The sequence below is a fragment of the Chiroxiphia lanceolata genome, chromosome 3, assembly GCF_009829145.1.
Source record: "Chiroxiphia lanceolata isolate bChiLan1 chromosome 3, bChiLan1.pri, whole genome shotgun sequence".
Lineage (NCBI taxonomy): Eukaryota > Metazoa > Chordata > Aves > Passeriformes > Pipridae > Chiroxiphia > Chiroxiphia lanceolata.
Window position 1 is genome coordinate 69,866,493 of NC_045639.1, and position 21,157 is coordinate 69,887,649.

The 21,157-nt window shown below is 38.9% G+C and overlaps 1 protein-coding gene across 2 annotated transcripts in view; it reads left to right on the forward strand.

Moving 5' to 3' along the window:
* The window catches only part of CDK19 (cyclin dependent kinase 19), a 118,815-nt gene extending 98,173 nt beyond the window's left edge, over positions 1-20,642 (forward strand). For both annotated transcript variants that reach the window (XM_032682370.1, XM_032682369.1), the window contains exons 7-13: positions 968-1,111; positions 1,389-1,458; positions 2,663-2,735; positions 6,745-6,842; positions 8,295-8,373; positions 12,233-12,499; positions 16,148-20,642. In XM_032682370.1, the coding sequence (XP_032538261.1) occupies positions 968-1,111; positions 1,389-1,458; positions 2,663-2,735; positions 6,745-6,842; positions 8,295-8,373; positions 12,233-12,499; positions 16,148-16,279 (863 nt within the window). In that variant the 3' untranslated portion in view covers positions 16,280-20,642. The remainder of the gene's footprint in view (positions 1-967; positions 1,112-1,388; positions 1,459-2,662; positions 2,736-6,744; positions 6,843-8,294; positions 8,374-12,232; positions 12,500-16,147) is intronic.
* Positions 20,643-21,157: the final 515 nt, after the last annotated feature.

A 21,157-nucleotide genomic window follows, 5' to 3' on the forward strand; every position in this document is an offset into this window, starting at 1 on the left:
TCAACATCTTTTCCCAAAGTTAAATCCCAGACACATATTTGTTGGTGTAACAAATACTTTTTTTTTTTTTAGGACAGTAACCATGTTCTTCTCACTGACAAATTCACACTTTCATTTTAAGGTGCATAATAAAGCATTTGAGTCATACGGAACGTTAAGATGGGTGGTGATTAGCAGTAACTAAAATGAATACATGTAATCTAGAAAATTATTCTCTTGTAAATTAATGTTCTTGTCCACAATAGATTTAATCTAAAAAAGCATGTCAGTGAAATACGGAGAGTGTTTTTTGTTGTTTCAGTAAAACATCAGCATATAGAATCACAGAATCATTAAGGTTGGAAAAGACTCTGAGATCATCAAGTCCAACTGTTAAATACTATGCTTTAGTTTTCTTTTATGTGCGTGAGATGTAGATGAGGGAATTAAAGTATTGTTGCAGTGTTCTTGTTTTTGAAGTTTGGTATCACTGTTTTACTCTTGATTAAAATTAGGATCTTGTTTCTCCATTGTGACTGTCTTGCACCATTTGCTTGAACATATGAGTCATTAGTATTTTCCTTCTTAGTGTTTATTTGGTTATCAGTTATCTGTTTGAAATTGTTCTGAAATACATTGAAATAATAGTTCTACCATATATCTTTATGGGGTATTTATAATTTGATTTTGATGGTCAGTTGAATGCCCTTTAAGCACTATGTCGTCAGCAAATATTGTGTTGGTTTCTGCCATAACTGTGAATACATGAAGTGCTGGACTGCCACTGTATGACTTGGATTTGGAAACTCTAATTTTGGTTGAAAAAAAACCCTCCAGATTTTACCCTTTTTTTAATGTATTATACTAATGCATTATTTTTAAAGTACTGTATATCATTTTACTGTGAAGGTTGAGAACTTGTGCAGAAACAAAAAACAGAGAGATTAAGTACAGTACATTTGCATGAATCATCCTCCTTTTTTCGTAGATATTTGGGCAATTGGCTGCATATTTGCTGAACTGTTGACTTCAGAACCTATATTTCACTGTCGCCAGGAGGACATCAAAACAAGTAATCCTTTTCATCACGATCAGCTAGACCGCATTTTCAGTGTAATGGGATTCCCTGCAGGTAATTTATTTTCATTAAAGCATCAGATGTAATGCTACTGAGTTGGTTTTTTTGGGTTTTTTGGTTTGTTTTTTTTTCTAAAGGAAATGAGTAGTTGTTTGTATAGGTACAAAGAATCTGACAATTTGATGGATTTGGAAATGCTGACAATTATGAAACAATAGCACTGGCCAACAAACAGGAAGTCAAACAACTGCTGTAGTTATTTCTTCTCATGTTTTACTTAACCTACACATTCAGAATTGTAAATGCTTTTTTTTTCCCCTCCCTACCAAAGATAAAGACTGGGAAGACATAAGAAAGATGCCAGAATATCCAACTCTTCAGAAAGATTTTAGGAGAACAACGTAAGTAATGATAATGCAACAGCAGTTCACTGAATGTAGCAGAGGCAGAAATCAGCTCCTATGCTCTGACTTTTTGACGAGGGGATGTTGGAGGATTCGGGTTCTAACACTGTGACAGCTGTCCTGTTTGAACTAGCTGGTTTGCTTGAATGCTGTTCTTTTCCACAGCTGCTTGTTAAAAACATCAGCTGAGTGGCCTCCCCATTTCTCTAGAAGGATTTTGTCATAAATGTCATTTAATCTATGGCAGGAACAGACAAATGAGCTTGCTTAACCCACTTACATTCCATGTTCAAGATAACTTCACTCATTTTGTGTGAGAAGGAATAGGGAAGTACTGGTACTTTTGACAAGCAGAAATGCAGAGACAGCAATACAGTGGACAGAAATTTCTATGGAAGAGGTTGTGATTCAAAGCCTGTCTGGGGTCTGAGAATTTTCCACTTTTACTGTTTTCTGGTGCTTTGGCTGAATTAGTCAAGTGGTGGTGATAGATCAAAACTTGTAAGGAGCCAAACAGACTGTTGTAAGGCAGAGGACATGAATTCAGAAGTTTTGGATTCTATTTCCAGCTCTGCCATGGGTTCATTACACTCTCTTTTAGACAAGACATGAAGCTTATCTGTGCATGAAGCTTCTTTCTTTTGAAAATGGCTATAGATAACCTCTGGAGCTGTAAATAAAAGGCAAGGCACAGGTAATAAATATTTGAGACATCTTTGAGCTTGGAAGCTGAAAGTACTATATGATTTGCTGCAGGTTGGGATTGGGAAGACATAGTGGTAACCTTAACTGCTTTGCCAAATTGTAACCGGAAACGACTTAATAGCTTAGATGTTGAGCTCTTACAAAGGGCTGAACACTTTCTGCGGCAGAGTTGCTTTAGAAAACTAGGGTATAAACTTCAAGTTATGTCTCCCTGTCATATGTCCATATCAACAGTTTATCCATATACTATAAAAGTTGCATGTTTCATGGAAATAATCTTTACACAGTTGATACCACTCTTGTTGGTGAAAAGCACACTTTATGTGTGCAACTGCTAGATAAATATCTCACATGTCTTCTGATAGTAGTTCTTTTTATAGCTTACTTACTAAGGGCTGGTAAATGTTTTTGTGATTTGGTAAATGTTTTTGATAGAGTTCCATGTTTTTAATGCAGTATTATTTCAGACATGTCTTTCTTTAACTGTATTTTTCAGATATGCCAATAGTAGCCTCATAAAATACATGGAGAAACACAAAGTCAAGCCTGACAGCAAAGTTTTTCTTTTGGTAGGTGCAAATTGAAAATTGCTGTGATGACAGGAATGAAATACATTTCTAATGGTAATATCTGTGTCTGTTCTTCTATCTCACTCTAATGAACACCAATATTAAAGAAAGCGATTTAACACTAACTGACCATTTTTGAGATGTGTTTTCTTCATATACATTTATGCTGAGGTGTGCTTAAACTGCTGGTACTGGAGATCTGAGAGTTCCTGTAATTAAGATCTGCAAGGCACTTGTATATTCAGCCTTACCTTTAGGTCTGTTGTGCAAATAGGAGAGTGAGTATAGTATATGTCTTGATTCTGTGTTGTCTCAGAGAGCTAGAGACCTCCCAAAAACTAAAGAGTTTTGTGAAGAAAGGGAAGAGGAAAGGAGAAATTTATTTTCTGTAGTAATTTGTTTTTCTTTTTCTTCCCCCTGACAATAATCTGCCACTATTCTGTGTGCAATTCCAAACAAAATCCCTAAACATATATATGCTGGTTACCTAGTTATCATCCACTGTAGACCAGTGGATCATTCCTGGATGCCTCTGTGATGAATTAGTGCTGTCTAAATTTAGGAATTAAGTTCAAAGTGACTTTGCTAGTACTGTGAAAAGGGAGCCTCTGCAATAAGGCTTAGTGCAGCTTGAGTTCCAGTGGTCTATTTTCACTTACAGATTCAGCATAGCAGTCATCTCTCTAGGTCCTGGCAAAGATTTGCTCTTCGACTTGTTAGTAGCTGCCGGATGATGACACAAATAGCTGTGGAAACAGAGTAGGTTAATCCCAAGTGGGTGGAAGGGAAGCATTCCCATAAGAAGTGTGAGACTTGAATAAAAATGAATTAAAACTTCTTAAACTCAAGTTACTGGGTACACATTGGAATCACCTGGGGGATAAGTCTAACTGAAAAGATGACATTATTAGCACGTGAACTTCCATGTTTTCCTACAAAAGGTGGAAGCCACCAGAAAACCTGGTGGAAAGGCAGAGAAGCAAATGGGTTGCTGTCAGCATACATAGCTAATTCATCAAGGTTGTGAACACAAAGTTGAGAGTTATCTTGGGTGGGTAGGCTGCTTTTCCAGGAGGAAATATTAACAAGATCTTTAAAGAACAAAAAACTAACCATATTTTGCTGTTCTTTCTGAACATCCTGAAGAAGGGTTAGTTCGCTAATCAAGGTAGTTTCTGTTAGGTTTTTCTCACAGTTCATAATCAGGGATGAATAAGGGTAGTTTAATGATCAGCCACAGAGATGGAGGCTGATCTCAAATAGGCCAGTCTCCCAGAGATCTGCATGAGAATGCCCAGGAGTATGAACAACCTTCTTCACACCTCATTGCTGTACTGAGGAGGTTCATGCACCTAAAAATTGCCATAGCCATGCTACAGCAAAGAGGCTCAGTACCTACCTTTTCTCGTGAAAGATCCTAAAATACAGCAGATCTTAAAGGAAAGGTGTGCATTGCTCTCCCATATCATGAGATAAGAAATATGTCTGCTAATGAGCTTGGAGGTACATGTATTTTGAAGCAGACTCCCTAAAACTCCTTGTTCTTATCCAAGGTAGTTATTTTTTGAGGCAACCTCCATCTTGCAAGGTGACCTCAGAAGACATCTGCTTTGTAACAGTCATTGATCAAGACCTTGTGCTAATGAGTACAGAAAGTGTGGTGCTTGGAGAACAGATGGCATCGAGTAGACCAGTGCAGGATAGCAAGTGGCTCTTGAGAAAGAGAATATTGTGCCGTTCTGCTGATTGACATTGAATGATAATATCTACACGAAGGGCAGAATGTTTTCCATTCAGGAAGAGGCATCTATTCTTACTGTCCTGGAAGAGTTACAAGCATAGTATTTATAGCTGTCATGTCAGGCCAGGGGAGCTCAAGAGTGAGCAATTTTGAGACCTACTGAAAGTAAGACTTCTGATGAAGTCTAGTCTCATGGGTTTGCTATGTTGTGTTAGCAACTGCTACCCTGAAAACAAATTGCCTCTAGACATTTTATATTCATTTTCCCAGAAGCTACATGTAACCAGACCTTCTAAAAGAAAGTTGGTTTCCAGTGGCATCACTGATAGGCAGATTATCTCACTTGGAGTGATGTTAGGTGTGGTGTCACTTGGAATGAGCAAACTGATGGTATCCTCGGGGTGAAGGGTGAACGCTGACGGAAAGAGCAGATCATTAAAAGGTCCAAGATATCTTTAGGTCTTCTGCTGTGGTACATCAGTCTTATCTTTGAGTGACAAAGAATACAGGTCATGTTTGGAGGCAGTTTGTGATGATGGTGTTTATATGGCAGCAAACTGTATGAGCTTTCTCCTAGTACTGCAGCAAGCAGGTCTGAGGAAGGAGTCCAGGGGGCAGAGCTCATGCCCTCTACTCTTCTGTCAAGGATGACATCTGGTGCCAAAGACCAGGAGTGGCCTTGTACAGAATATGCGTATTTGTCCTCCAGTCACTGTGGAGAAACTGGGGAGAAGAAATGTGTCAGAAGCTGCTATAACTGACAAAAAAATTGCACGTAGGGAGAGGTGGTGATTTGAAGTAAAGATACTGGAGTCCCCAAATTGTGGTATATATTGTGTGAGGTCACTGTGTAGAGAGACAACAGCACATTAAAAGTTTGATTTGTTAAGATGCATGGGAAACATAGGGTTAAGAGTTATCTGACCACACAAAAATACAGTAAATAAATGTCTCAGGTAAGCTCTCCAGGTGTGTGCAGTGCAGGACTATCTTGAGGTGTATCTCTAGGCAAGCAGCAGAATTAATTTCAGGAGCTGGTTGCAAATGAACTGATAGGTGGAGAGACAGCCCAAATAGCTCTTTGTTGTGTTGTCAGTCTGTTGAGGTCCATGGCCCATAAAATATGTGAATAAGGATAGGTGGGAAGAAAGTGGCAAAAGTACAAAGAATTTAATAGGCCTTATCTACCAGGCCTAGAATTAACTATAACTATTGAGAAAGGAAATACAAGGAATCATCTTTCTTGAGGAGGATGGGTAGTCTTACTGAGGCTGCTTATTGTAGCAAATGTATAGAATATAGAATTGTATATCAGATTTTTAATTTATTGGAAGAAAAAGCCCCAAATACCCATGCCAAAATCACATTCTTTTACTGAATATTCAGGCAGTTTTTGTTGGAGGACCGAAAGACAGTTTGAGCTAAGATATCCTTTGCAGAAGGAATTTTATTTTTACTACTGGCTTGAATTAAGAGAGGATTGCATGAGAGCAGGATACTGTATAATGTAATTTGAGCACCCAAATTTCCTACTGTGAGTTTATCAGAATGTGATAAATAAGTAACTCTTTAAAATGGTATGATATGCCTGTAATTGCTGTTTATACTACTAATGTATTGTAATTCTCTTTTATAGCCTGCTGCAGTCAAAAGCATTCTGGCTAATAGATTTAGGCTTATTTTCCTCCTAGCAAGGAAGAAAGGTTACTAGGAAGGGTCTGCTCCCCCTCTTTCTCGTTTCAGTGCCAATTAGAGTAGGTTTGAGGAGCTGCATGAGTATCGGAGTGCTCTGTGTCTGGAATGCTGCCAGCGCAAGAAATGAAGATTTATTGTTTCCGTCCCTAAAGCGATATGAAGAGTCTTGGTTATGTTCAGTCTGTTCTGACACTTCATTTGGCATTAGCTGTACAGAACAGTATAAAAGCTATACATGTGCCACAACAAAAAGCCATTATTTATAAATTATGCTTTATGAACCTGTAATAGCTGAATTTAGTGTTACTTTAGCACAGTGGTTTAGCCTTAGCAATTAATATTGCCTAATACACCTAACTGTTTCTTACATGAGAAGTACTTCACAACCTTTGTACTTCACAGTACTTTGATGGATGTACATTGTAGTTCTTGGGAACTTCACTGGACAAGCAGTGCTAACTTATGCTTGTCTGGAAAATAATTTAGTAATCTACAATCCAAGACATACAAGTTATAGTTTGAAAAATAGTAGTTTGATGAACTTTTTGCTATTTTTAATGTTATGCTTTACAGCTTCAGAAGCTTCTTACTATGGACCCTACAAAGAGAATTACCTCAGAGCAGGCTTTGCAGGACCCCTACTTTCAAGAGGATCCTCTGCCTACATCAGAGTATGTATTCCCTTGTCTGTGCACATCTTCTTTCTGCTATATGCTCATCCTTGAAATTACATGACATCTGAAACATTCAGATATCTGCCTGTGTCCACGAGAAGTAGTAGCTCAGACATGCTCAGCAGAAACTACACTAGTAGTCTGTATCTACTGGTGCCAGAACTAAATGGTCATGAAAAATAACCCAGTACCACACTAGTGGTGTAATTCTGAGCATACTACCAAAACTAGAGAGAGAATATTATTGCAGTATTTAGAGAATTAATCTATGCCCTCTTCTGTTCTACCTTACGAAGCCTCACAGAGCCCTGTCTTCCATTGCCTGGTTTGATTGTGCCTCTCCCTAAGATTAGGACAATTCTCTGACCTACAGCCCTTTCCTATGCCCTCTTGCACAGGGTAACAGAAGAGTAAAGAGATAAATGGCTGCCTAAAATGCCACATATCCCTTGTTCAAAAGGCTTGAGAGTACAGAATTTGTCTCTCTGTATTTTATTGTTGCGAAAAGTTCAAATTATATATTCATTTCCAACTGGCAGACTTACAGTTTCTCTTCCCAGTGTTTAGAAGCATGGTGGTGCATAGCATTATGTTCTGTGGGAACTGGATGCAGGGAGACTTCCACCTTTGCTTTCATTGTTTCCTCTGCTAGCAGGCAACACTAAAAGGAGGGAGCAGTCACTGGAGTACAAAAGGAATCTAGTTGAGACTAATTGGGGGGTTTTAAATTTCTTTTTCTTGTTTACACCCTTTTAAAAATCGTACCACGTTGATTGTATTCTGAACATTGATGCAGAAATCTAAGAAATTGATACTGAGCAAGATCTACCAGTAATTTTCTGTTTAGCGTTTATCTGATGCTATCCTAGGTAGAGCTATAGCTCCTCATGGATTACAGGATAACATTGTGATAAAGTGTCTGCCATAATCATTAAGGAATGTTCCAAATTCCATTGGCGAGTGGAACTTGAAAACTATCTTTTTTCCCTCAGCAAGACCTGGGAAGCTTATTGAAAGTAACTATGCAGTTGTGATTGGCAAATATATTTAAGCTTGCTGTAAGCCAAGGCAGGTTCATAAGACACTAATACTCTTTGGATCAGGCCCTTTATTCAGTGAGCCATGCATGTTCTGACTGGGTGTTGTGGAACCTCTGACACTGTGTTTGTTCATTTTATCATCTAGATCAACAAGTGGTCGTTCTGGCATTCAGGCATGTTCAACCATGCCATGATTTCTAAATGACAGCCTAGTGCCAACAGCAAAGAGATCTGACGTTATGATCAGCACCTATCTTGAGTGCTCACACTGCCACTCACTTTTGGAAACAGAACACATGAAATACAAGAAATTAAGTTACATTATATGCACTTGTTTTTAACATGGTGTTAAGTAAATGTATGCCATATGTATATATTTGTGGAGTGTTTACTGTTTACTGTGTTTCAGTGTGTTTGCTGGCTGTCAGATTCCATATCCTAAAAGAGAATTCCTCAATGAAGATGAACCTGAAGAGAAAGGGGATAAGGTATAATAAAATCCTTTTTTCTTTAAAAAAATCCCACTTTTAAATATGCAATAAGAAAGCATCATGGTGCTACCAAATGAAAACTAATGAAATACGAAGAGTTAACAAAAAATATTTTTCCGAGGTAATGCTCAGCTCTCTTAAAACTGCTTCTCAGAAATATGAAAAGTATCAGATGACTTTGGGGTGCCTCAGGTGGTATTACCAGCATGGTTTACCCTGACCTGTGAGGAAATGAGCTTTATGGGCTGTTGTGTCAGCGATAGCCTGCTTTCAGCTACTGTCATTCCAAGAGGACCTTGCTGCTTCCTCCAGCATTGCGTGATGAAAATACATTGTGAGCACATGAAGAGAATGGCATTTTCATTGTATGACTGGCGTACATCCAGCCATTTGAATGTAGATGGCTGTTGGGGTCTCAAATAAATAGTGGCAGCCCGCTTCTGGCACTACATCAGAACATTTCATCCATCTGCACACAGTTTCCTGATCATGTTTTAAGGGCTTTCAAACACAGGAGTAGTAAGGACTGTGAACTGTTCAAGTAGTGACAATCTGCTTCTTTTGTATTCTTTTTCTCATAGCCCCATAGACATGGGCGAGAACTTGTTTGTGTGCATAGTAAACTTTGGTGTGTTTGCAACATAATCTGATCTGCTTGGTGTGTGTAGCTCAGCTGTGCTACGTGACCACAGTGATTGTCCCATCATGCTGTGAAGGCTGGTGTAAAAAACAGCTTGTTATTTTCACTTAACAGTGTACAGTGCGACACCAATAGTATAACTAACAAAATGTGAAGAGAACAGTCTTGAACTGTAATAATCTGAGGACTATGTGAGAAGGACTGTTATCTTTTGGAGAAACCATTGGACTACGTGCATCTTCTGTTTTTGTTTTTCTGCATAATGTGACAAACAAGCTGAGTTTAAAAATACATTTCAGAGAGCAAATTTTGTGTTCAGAACTGATATTGCAGTTCTTCTGTACTGAGAGCAAGTGGTAACATCCATGATTGTTGTGTCCAGATAGTTTTTTCAAAAAGAGGAAACAGACCCTTAAAAATAAAATGAAAGTCATAGTAGTGATTTGATTGTAATGTAGTTACGAGTTCTGCTTCAGCTCTCACAGCTTCACAAACAAGAAGAAACCTTATGAATTAAGGTTACTCTGGTTTTTTACTTTCAAGTCAGTGTACTTAAAAATAAATACCTTTTTCCTGGGAGTGCTTTGGGGGGTGATGTCAATGGCATATTTATATTCAAAACAGCCAATATATAAATGGTCTTTCAGATTGTTGATGACGGTCACGTATTTATGCACACTCCAAATTAAACTTTTTTCAGACCGGTTGAGTAATATGCCACACGTTACTCATTGAATGTGTTCCCACAGCGTAGACAATGTGGAGGTAAAGGATATTTGGGAAGTTAAATGTGTACCATGTTTTGTTGCTTTATGATGTTATTGTAAATGAAAGGGTTTATTTTTTTTTTATACTGCTTTGTTTTTGCTTTGTTTTAAAACCATAAACATCTGTATAGTCCTTTGGAAACCTGGAGAAGTTCTCTGTGTTTGCTTATTTGGAACTTTAATCTGAATTGAATAACATTTAACATAAGCATCCGTTCTTCAAAATGCATAATTGTTAGTCAGCAAAACTAAAATGAGGGTTTGTAGCACAAAGGGAAACTATTCTCATTCAAATTCTGTTAGGCAAGTTTCTGCTGGGTTTTTTTGTAGGTAGAACCAAAATTTGATTTTGGTAATTTGTGCCTGAGGTAACAGGTGGCAATATGTTGTTAACTGTAGGCCTTTTATAAGTTTATTCATTTAGGAACCACCATGAACCAGACTGACCCGAGGACAATGTCTTTGCTGGTGTAAGCCATTTTTGTGCAGTAACGTGGTGCAACTAGACCCCAGCTGTAGTCTGACAGAGCAGGTCCACAGAAGAGCAAGCTCAGGCTAATCAAGTAAATTTTGTGCCAAAATCCAAAGCGCAAAACTTGGGACCTCAACAAACTCGTCTTTAATTATGAGTGTTCCTGCAGTATTTGTTTACACATAACAGAATTGCAGCTTTTCAGCTCACACAGTAGCAACAACCTCAACTTGCATCCAAAGACCCCTATGAAAACACAAATTAGGGAATTCTAGCACAAATACTGCCTTAGTTATTGATTTTTGTGTAAGTGAAGCTCAAACCATTATGAAAAGATTAATTGCTTCTTAATAGATTTTTTTACAAGCTAGTTTGATTAACTTTTTAAATTATTGAAATCTAAATTTCACAGGATACAGAATCTGACTGAGATGGGATTTGAGGACTATAGGCAGGAGGATACATTATTAGTTTTGCTGAACGTGAAATGGAATTGCAAGCCGAAGTCCTTAGAGATGCAAAGCTTCTTTGTAATCTTAAATGAATACATCATTGCAAATTTCATCTGAATGTATCTTGGGAGACCATTGTAATGAATGGCTTAGATACAGATCTTTTGTGTCCTTTATCTGAGGTAATTAAGTGCATCTTGATGATTGGGGCATCAAGAATTTTCTCCTAGTGGCAACTAGTTGTCATGATTTCTGGGAAGCTAATAAAGTCAGGGTTTTATAAAAGACTACCATGCTTGAATTTTTATGTAAGCAGATATTCTAGGAAAAAAATACTATCCTGGGGGAAGGCTAATAAGGCTTTTCAGTTCAAGCCATGTCAGTTGTAGGTTTTTTCTATGATAACCAATTGACAAATCTCACATTTGGAGTGAAATTGCTTTTCTTTGCAATTTTCTTATGTGCTTTAGTGCTCTGATGGAGGAGCCATCCCTGGTGCTCAAAAGCAGGTGAATGGGTGGTCTTTCCCAGAACTGTCTAACCATGGAGGGCAGGGTTGCACTTTCTGACCTTCCTTCCACTTCCCTAATACTCTTTTAAGTCTGTAGCCCTCTGAAGCCAAAAGAGTACAATATCTTTTACTCTTATGTTCTCCTTCTTAACATTGTTTCTCCCTTTTGTGGCACTTTTTTCTGTCTCTCTTCCTACTAGGTCCCAGTGTCATCTTAATTATCTGGCTTCCCTCCCTTTGCTAGTCTTCTCCTGCCCTTACCAAATTCTTCTCCAGCTGTTTCCTCCTCTTTTGTCTTCAACTACTTATCTCTGGTTAATTTTCACTTTTATGCTATTTTAGTAAGATTTTCTGACCCTATGCCTGGTGCACCATGCTGGACCCTATTTCCACTACAACACTCTTTGCAAGGTGCTTAAAAGCATGGGAGACCAAAACAGTAATGAAACCTGTTTCTGGTTTTGCAGAATTCTGGTAGAATTTCCTTGCAACCTAGAAGAAATTATATAATTTCTCTGGTCTCAATTTGCTTACCTTTCTGACAGTAATGCTTCTTTGGGTTATTATGATGTGAAAGTTTGAAAAATGGTTTTGATTCTGAGTGAACAAGGCTGTTGAAGCTCTTAGAATAATTTGCTGTGGTTCACCATGTCTACCACTGAGTACTAGAGAAATTTTGGGAGTTTTGATTTAGTTTGTTAGATGATTACTGCTTTATAAATGGTTCCTTCTGTCCTCTGAGCACTTGGCTAGCTGTAGGAGGCACTAGACTGTCTTTCCAGTTTAAGTCCAACTCTCTTCGTTAAAGAAGAAAACCAGTCACAAATGGGATACCCCCACAAGGTGTGCAAGAGTGTACTGAGAACAAACTTCTCCCAACAGTCGACCTTGCTGTATTTTCTCCTGGAGCAGGCGGGCCTGCCTCCTTCTCAGTGACACCGGGGTTGGCAACTCTGTAAAGTTCACAAACCCAGCTTAGAGCAAGTGACCATGTTGTGTCTCTTCTTCCCTTAGAATCAACAGCAGCAGAATCAGCATCAGCAGCAGACAGCACCTCAGCAGCAGCCGCAGGCAGCACCGCAGCAGCCGCAGCCGCAGCAGCAGAACAGCACCCAGACCAACGGGACGGCCGGAGGCGCTGGCGCGGGCGGAGGGGGTGCAGGTGCGGGGCTCCAGCACAGCCAGGACTCCAGCCTCAACCAGGTGCCTCCCAACAAGAAACCACGCATAGGGCCTTCAGGCGCTAACTCAGGCGGGCCTGTCATGCCTTCAGATTATCAGGTACCTCTTGAAATTTTGCTGCTTCTGATGCTGCAAGGCCAAAACATCGTTTTTCCCCCTTGCCCACTCCAAGAACACATCATGTTTTAATGAATTTTTCATGTAACCTGAGCAGGCATGCTGTGATACATTATATTAAAATGTCGGGTTTAAGTTAAAAGGTTTTGTTCTGTGATTAGTAATTTTCAATACAACACCAGTTTGAGTTGTATCTACTGCACCCTGTAAAGTGTTGAAGACTAGTCCATTCCAGGAAAGCACTTAAATATTTGCTTAACTTCATGTTTGAGAGTAATCTTACTGAAGCCAGTGGATGTAAATGCTGCATTGTATCAAGTTCAGGATACTCGAGTCTTGGCAATATTAAATCCTGTGTGAGGAGCAGATCTGAGAAGATCCTGAGAAGCAGAAGTAAAGTTAGAACTAAGCTCTCTCATTTCATTCCTGTGTCATTTTACCTCATATCATCACACGTATGAAGTGGTTCTGTAGTTTATTCTGGTATCTTTCTAAGTCTACTTCTAATGTTAAAGGAAAAATGCATGCTAACACAGGAATGTTGTTTTGATTCATCTGTATGATTCATACTGAAGTAGAACGCGAAGACATGCATTGTTTCTAATGGCACCAAAACTGAATAGATTTCATGTCTTCTAGTACAGTAGCATTCATAAATAAAAGCAGTATCACTGAATGATTTTTGGGTTTGCATATTTGTCTTTGCTTACTATAACTATATTTTCCACTGAAGAAGTGGCTTACATTAAGTATAGAAGGCATTGAACTTACCGGGATCTTCAGTACTTTTGAGTTTATGCTTGCTGGAACAGTAATGAGTTGAAAGCAGAATAAGAAAAAGGTAGATATTAAAGGTAGATTTTAAATGGTGCTAGGGACTCTGCTACTAGCCTCTGAGAGAATCCCACCTTGGAGAACAGTCTTTTCAGGCTGCTTTAAACTTAAAGTAAGTAGCTTTCAAAGCACCAAGCTCTGGAGTTGCCTTGACTTAGCCCTCCAGACCTTCTCCACAGACAATTGATTTCTCAGTGCCAGACATTTTTCTCCCATTTCTGTTTGACTCTTTTAATTACAAACGATCATGAAGGCATTGAGGGCAATTTAAGGGTAAAGACAACTAGGTTTCTTTTTTGAAAAGTTCCAGACAGGCTTGAGGCCTGGACAGATCACTGCAGCTGTCTGAATACACAGTATTTATGGCTGGTCTGTTTTGGTCTGTACTTTGAGGATTGGTGTGCTGCATTTGATGATATCCATTATAGAATTCTTATCCAGCTCTCTGAATTGTTGGCAAAGTTCCCCCTTACAAGTTGCTAAGAGTCTAAATATTTTTTTCCAGATAGAATTTTTTTTTTTACCCTCTATGATGCTTTCCTTCTAAACTTGAACAGCACAGGCATCAAAATCATGATCTGTATGTTTCCTTTACATCACTCACTAAATTGTATGGTCTGATTATCCATTTTTACACTCGTGTTTGGCTTTCTGCCCTTAAATTCTAGCTGACTGTCTTCTGTTCCAGAAAGGAATGTCTGCAATTTGTCCAAGTTTGACTTTGTTAAAAACAAATTCTCTTATGTGGAACAAAAATAAGCATGGGCAAGTTAATGCATTCTTGTAGTCTTATGGCATTAATTTTACTCCAGCATATCTTATTCAGGAGTAGGAAGAAGATTCCCTTTGCTCTGAGTTTCAATTAGCTTGTGATCTGAAGTCTCCATTGAAGTTTTCTTGTAGTTCACCAACCTCAGTATATGTTGCTTCCACAAATGACAGTGCAAATTCCTTGTTGAATTTTACTGAACATTCCTTTTGTGACCCTGGGTGTTTTGCTTAGCAGGGTGAACTGATGCTTTTCATCCAGAATAAGGTCCTGTAAAATCATACCATTTATAAAAAATCTTTTTTTTTCCATTAGAAATTGAAGAAACTTTTGGAATTTAGAGAAAAACACTCTGTTAACAACCTAACAAAAAAAGCCAAGAATAATCTGGTTATTAACAACATATATGCTGCTGGGACACGTCTCTTCCAAAGCCGGAGTGCTGAGCTGTTGCCTCCAAAACTGACCCTTACAAACAAGTGAAGTTACTCGGTACAACTATTAGTTATACTGGTATTATATTGATATACAGAGGTCTCCAGTATGGGACTGTTACCTCTCTCTCTCACTGTAGCCTCACTGTGCTTCACCTTGAAAGCAACCTTCATATTCCTATCTTAGAACACAGAAAGTCATGTGATGTTTTTAGGATTTAGTATGTTTTACAGTTTATGTAAAATTGAAATTATAAAGCCATGTACAGAAACAAAAGGCAGAATTGTTTTAGACTGCCTGAACTTTAAGATCCTGCTCTTTCATCATCTAGCTGAAAAGTTGTTAGCTTTCCTGGTTGGGGTCCAATGGTTAGATGAGACCATTGACTGCCTTCACCAAGCAGATTCTTGGTCTGTGGAGGATGTGGTATTCTTACAGACTGAGTGTCTCCATAGGATTTCTGTTGAGAACTCAGACTTCTCCAGGGCCTTTCTGGAACTCATAGTGCTGATATTTAATCACAGTGTTATGCTCTTAACACTTTTCCTAGATGATTGCTGTTGGCCACAGGCCTGTTGATGACCCTTGGACATAGCCAAGTAGAACCACCAACTAGACAGCGAACAAAACTCTATTGAATGACTGCCTGAACCCTTGCTTAACTTGGCTGGAAATAAAACTGTTTGCTGACTGCACATTTGGGGGGGGGGGTTGTAGACTCTCCTTTCATGCGGGTTGGAGTGGGGTTTACATTGCTGGAGAGTCTCCTGTCCACTGAGCAGTACTGCTCATGCCAAATGATTTTGCAACTTGCATTATTGGGCAGCTCACTATTAATTCTGGACAGGGAATGGATGTGATAATGAAAGAGCAAATTCATCAGGCTGGAGGTTGCAAACAATCCATGAATTTTTCTTGCTGAAGCTGAAGTCCACTGAGCTGACATCCCAAACTGTGGAGGGGAAGAGAAAAACATTTAGGAAAATAAATGTTAGGTTATTGTACATACCCATGCCCAGCTTTAAGCAGCTGTCCTTGTTTCCAGTAGATAAGGCAGCAGGTTGAAAGACTCACCTAAAATGATGATATTTTATCTTACTGGACAATTTTTCATTTAGATAAATTGAGTAACTCTAAGGTCATGGTTATCTTTTTCTCAGAAAAGAATAAAATGTTTCTCTATAACATTTAGTATTATGGATCGTGAGAAGGGTATTTATGGCCTTAGTAGTTTGATTTTGCATTAATAACAATTACAATAATGGCAGAAATAATTGTATGAAACAGATGAATTTTGAAAGGGAGTCTGCTCTTGTGTCTTGTGTATTTTTCCTTCAGAAAATGGGTGTGTACCTGTTGTACTTCTAGGTGTCTGCCAATACCTCGTGTATTTTGTGTGCTGTGTTAGGGCTGATTGCAGATCAGAATGATTACTTGTTTTATGGGACCCTAAATAGTAGCACTCTTTAGTCAGCTTCTCCAACAATTATGTTTTAATGACCTTCAGAAGGGTTAAAAGCTTCCTGAGCTGTGTAGTCCTAACAGCCTGGTGGTTTTCATTGCCCTGATCCCTTTCTTTTTTTTTCCTGCAGCACTCCAGCTCACGCCTGAGTTACCAAAGCAACATTCAGGGATCTTCTCAGTCCCAGAGTACAATGGGCTATTCCACATCATCTCAGCAGAGCTCTCAGTATCACCAATCTCATCAGTCTCACAGGTACTGAGAGGCCTGACAGGCTGCACTCAGAAAGGAATGGACTAAAAGCCAGAAGACTCCAGCAATATGAAGTTCATAATGATGAGAAGACCAAAAATACAAACTATAATGCAGAATTAAAATTCATGATGACAAAAGGAAAACTTCACTCACTGAAGACTTCCCCCACCCCATCCCTTTATTGCCATAAAGGAGATTCTTGTGAAGTTTTCCTTCCTCCCTGCCCTTGCATGTGCTCCATTGTGGTTACTCTAATGAACCCTTCTGATCTGAACCCAGCACTTAATTTCTTTAACCTTTGGAATTTTGAAGGATTCCTGGTGCACCTTCCTTATGCTGTAGTGATTGCCATAAATCTGTCTTTTCAATCTCTTTAATGGGATTTTAAAGTTTGAAAATCTTGAACTCCCAGGCTTTCAAGCTTGTATATAGTTAGTTTTATACTAGGCAAACCAGTTTAGCTATACAGGTATATTGCACCTTTTTAAAGCACTATGTTATTTTCACAGGATATTACTGTTTTGCTCATGGATGTCAAGAACAGCGAAATTTTACTGTTCCAGAGTATTTTACTATTCTGTTTTTATTAGTCTAGTTTTCAGGCAAAGTTAAAAATAAAAAATTTAAAAAATGAATAAAATGAAAAAAGGAAAGAAGAAAAAAACCACCCGAGTCTCTGCAGCGACGAATATGCTTCATGCTACTGGACTGAACGCCAAACAGAAGATTGCTGATATTTCTTAACTCATTCACATTGAATTCTTGAAATCACAGTGATCATGCTCTAACTAGTTTTAAATTAAGCGTTATTTCAAATGAAACCAGGACAGTCACATAAAAAGGAGATGCTTTCAGGATCTGTTGGAACAGAAGAATGGAATGTCTTCCCAGGCTGGACACCAAAATAGTCAGGAAAATGTATTTACTGCCCTCGAGTCTCGGTAGGAATGTGGATGATGCGCTTGTTTTTCTCTTAAGCAGCTGATTAATGTATGTGAGAGTTCTATAAATTTAGCTTTCTTTCGCATTCCTGAGTCAGTTCTCGAAATTTAAAGGTGACAGAAATACTAAGACTTGCTAAAACAAATGCGTTTAATCATTTTACGTTAGAATTAATAATTAAGAGAAATTATCGTGCAGTTTGAAAAGCATGTTGAAAACTGTTCCTTTTTCATGTTTATAGTGCATATTCTATGTCCCTCACATTGCTGTGATTAACCAGATTAGTTACACCAGATGCGCTTGATTGCACTGAAATGTTTCCTTTTCCCTAGAGCAAACATGTTTTGATTGTGCCTAAGGGACTGCAAGTGGATGGGTAGCTGGCAGAAAATCCCCAGTAATTAAGCAAGAGTTTAGAAGCATAATCAGGGGATTATTGTCCAACTTCTGGAACCACAGTTATTCAGAGACACACAACGTGTAATTTGGGACAACTTCGTTTTTCCTTCAGCCTTCAGAAATAAGGCTGATTCTAGTTGCAGAAAACCTGGAAAATTGCATTCAAAAAGCTACTGGCAATGTAACACCAGTGAGCTTCTACAACTGGTGTCCAGAGAAGAGGTAAAGTGAGAGAAGTTTATGTGTAAATGGTTAACAATACAGATTTTTATGCTGCACTGTGTTCTCTTCTGTCCTGTGTCCACACCCATACACGTTCACACTGAAGTTGTGATCAGATGTAGCAAGAAGAGGGTCAGGCACTGATCTCTTCCGTGTGGTGACCAGTGACAGGACCCGAGGGAATGGCCTAAAGTTGTGTCAGGGAGGTTTTGGTTGGCTATTAGAAAAAGGTTCTTCACCCAGAGAGTGGCTGGGCACTGGAACAGGCTCCGCAGGGAAGAGGTCACAGCACCAAGTCTGACAGAGTTCAAGAAGCGTTTGGACAATACTGTCAGGCACATGGTGTGACTCTTGGGGATAGTCCTGTGCAAGGCTAAGAGTTGGACTTGATGACCCATGTGGGTCCCTTCCAATTTGGCATAATCTGTGATTCTGTGAATAAATCTGTTTGCTCTGAGGAGAATGCTTTTCATCACAGCTAGTCATACAAGTTTCTACTGGGTTTCATCTCCCAATCACCTTTACTGCCCCCTTCCTCCTCAAACTTGTGCTCTTTTCATACCTTTTGTGAGCAGTTGGCTTGTTTTGGCTATACCTACCATCATGTGATTTTGACAACACCCAGCTGCTCTGGAAAAGCAACTAAAACCTGCTTTTGTCATCAAATGGGTAAGAAGGTGGTGAAAAATGAAACGAAGCAATTGAAAGGAAAACCTTATTTCTGGGGGAAAATAATCTCCCAAAGGATACTTTCAATGTGTAACCCTTGAAATGCTACATTTTATACATGCCCTAGTAGCCTGTTTGTAAGAACAGATTTTAATTGTTCCTTTATTTCACTGAGCCTGAGGGTTTGCTTGCTTTCTGTCTCACCTCTTACTGATGTTAATATGAGGTACTTTTGAGCTAATGGATATTTGGCCAATGCCATAAATTAACATTTGACTTGAATGTCACGTTTCTGGAAATTAATCTTTTTGTCCCCTTCTGTTTTTTTGGTCTTTCTCTTACCTCAAAATTATTTTGTCTTTTCTACTACAGTAATGTAACATTTCTATTCCCTACTGTGACCTGCAGCTGGTCATCAAAATTCATACAAGATCAGGAAGTGGCAGGGAACCATATGGTTAATTAAGGTGGGCTCTTGTGCCAATAAGGCAAAATCATGGTGTAGATTAATCTCTATGTAGAGTGTGAAACTTCACAGCAGTGTAAGGTGCTTTAATTGAGTGAGCTTCCAGCTTCTAAAGTGACTGCCACGACCTCTCTCTAAGCTGCACTGGTGTTTCTGCCTTGGTTAGGTCTGGTAGATGACGACATGCCGCTCCTCTCTCTAGCTTTTGTGTGCACACATGAATCCTCCGTTCCTTCAAACTCACCACTGGGAGGAGAGTGAATAAAAGCAAAAGAGCTGGCTGCAAAGCATAGGCTCTGCACGCTTTTGTAGTTCCTTCCTGGTGGTAAATAATTCTCTTTTTCTTGGGAGCTTGATGCATGCTGCTGAGGTCAGTGGCTGTCACAGTGGAAGAAGCGTTGCTGTCTAGGGGTCATCCCGTGAGGTAAAAATGTTCTGCTTTCAAAAGTGAATCGTGCAGTTTGTCATGGGAAACCAGGACCATGTCATTTTTGTTATTTTTTGCCTGTGCAGTTTCGTTAATACTCATAGCTCTATCTCTGCCCATAACCCTTAGACCCTCACCAAAGTGTTTCACACCTGTGCTGAGAGATGCAGGTGGCACGGGCAGAGCTGTCTTCTCCATCCTGGTGGGAGAGCAGGCTGCTGGTTACAGCTTTTCCCATCGTGGCTCAGAGGAAACAAACACGTGGGGAATAAATAGGATGAGCAGCCTGGTCCATGTTGGTGAAGTTTATGTAGCACAAACTGCACAATGAAGGAGAAATATAGGGGAAGCTGCGAGTCCTGCACTGTATCTGTGACACTGTATCTGGGGAGGGGGAGGGAAGAGCATTCGTAGCGGGAGGGGTGGCGGGAAGCTAGAAGTGTTCAAATATGTATAATATTTTATATAAACATAATAAGCTTAGTTCCCCTTCATAATCTTCAGGAATGGTACTTTAACACCATTAAGCAAAGAATTGTTTTAGGATTAAATAAATGTATTGTACATAAGGCCATACGTAATCTTCTAAAAATGTCGCCAGACAGAAGCGATGTGTATTACTATATGAAAAAAGTCCTTAATGCACTGTTATCTTCTAAATATTTAGTAGTAAATTAATGCTATTTAATTTTTTTAAAAATTTGTCTTGTGTAGACACTAAAAAGTATTACACAAAATCTGGACAGAACATGTCCTTTTTAACAGCAATTTAAAGAACTTTTTATATATGTAAGGTAGTAACTTTTCAAATTGTTCTAGTTGTATATTCCCATGTTTACTATTTGTGGAAGTGTGCCTGTCTCTATTCAGTTGTTTTTTTCTAATAATTTCATGCACACATCTTTCATTTTTGTAGTTTCCATTGGAAATTATTGTGTATGCACCTCATGCTGCCACAAAACTTTGCCACTTTAGATCTGTGGTGGCCACATTCAGCAGTGCCCATGCCAGTGGGCTAGCAAAACCACAAAGCAAAATACTTGTTTCTCATTCTAGAGTTGAGAGTTTACTGCTTTTACGTTGTCCTGATGTCACTCTTGAAATGACTGTTAAAACTAAGCTATGAGTTCATTGCATTTATTTTATATTCTTGATTGTAATGAAATGGAATTGACTTTGCTTCAGTGTGAATTTTTTTAATAAAATAATATACATTTGTAATAATAATAAAAAGTTCAAATCAAATAAGTGTGCAGAAAAATTTTTGTAAATATCAGCTTTGGGCTACCAAGAGAGAAAATACAGCCCACGAAATTGCAGTTGTAATTACATTCAGGATGTCGATGATATCATACACCACACAAAACAAAGCTTGCAAAACCTCAGAGTTGAAATTACAGCTTTTAAAATGTCCATGAGGATATTCAAGGGTATGTGTCTATCAAAATAGAATGAAAGCTTACGGAAAGCAAAATCAATGGAGTGGTTCTCTTATGTTTTGTTCTGTGCTTACAAAATTCTGGCACGCTGTGCTGATGCCCATTGTTGAGATTCTTGCATGACAGTGCTTTAGATGTATCTTCTGAAAAAAAGCTGATCTACTGCATTCTGAAGATAGATGCCCTCCTACCTTTTCTTCCTGCTGAACCCTGGAGCATTTCAAGATGTCAGGTGACAACATGAAAAGCACGAGCTAGAGCATGTTGGTGGGTTTTCAAAGTGGGGTTTTGTGTGCTTTGCTAATCTGTGTTTCTGTTCCA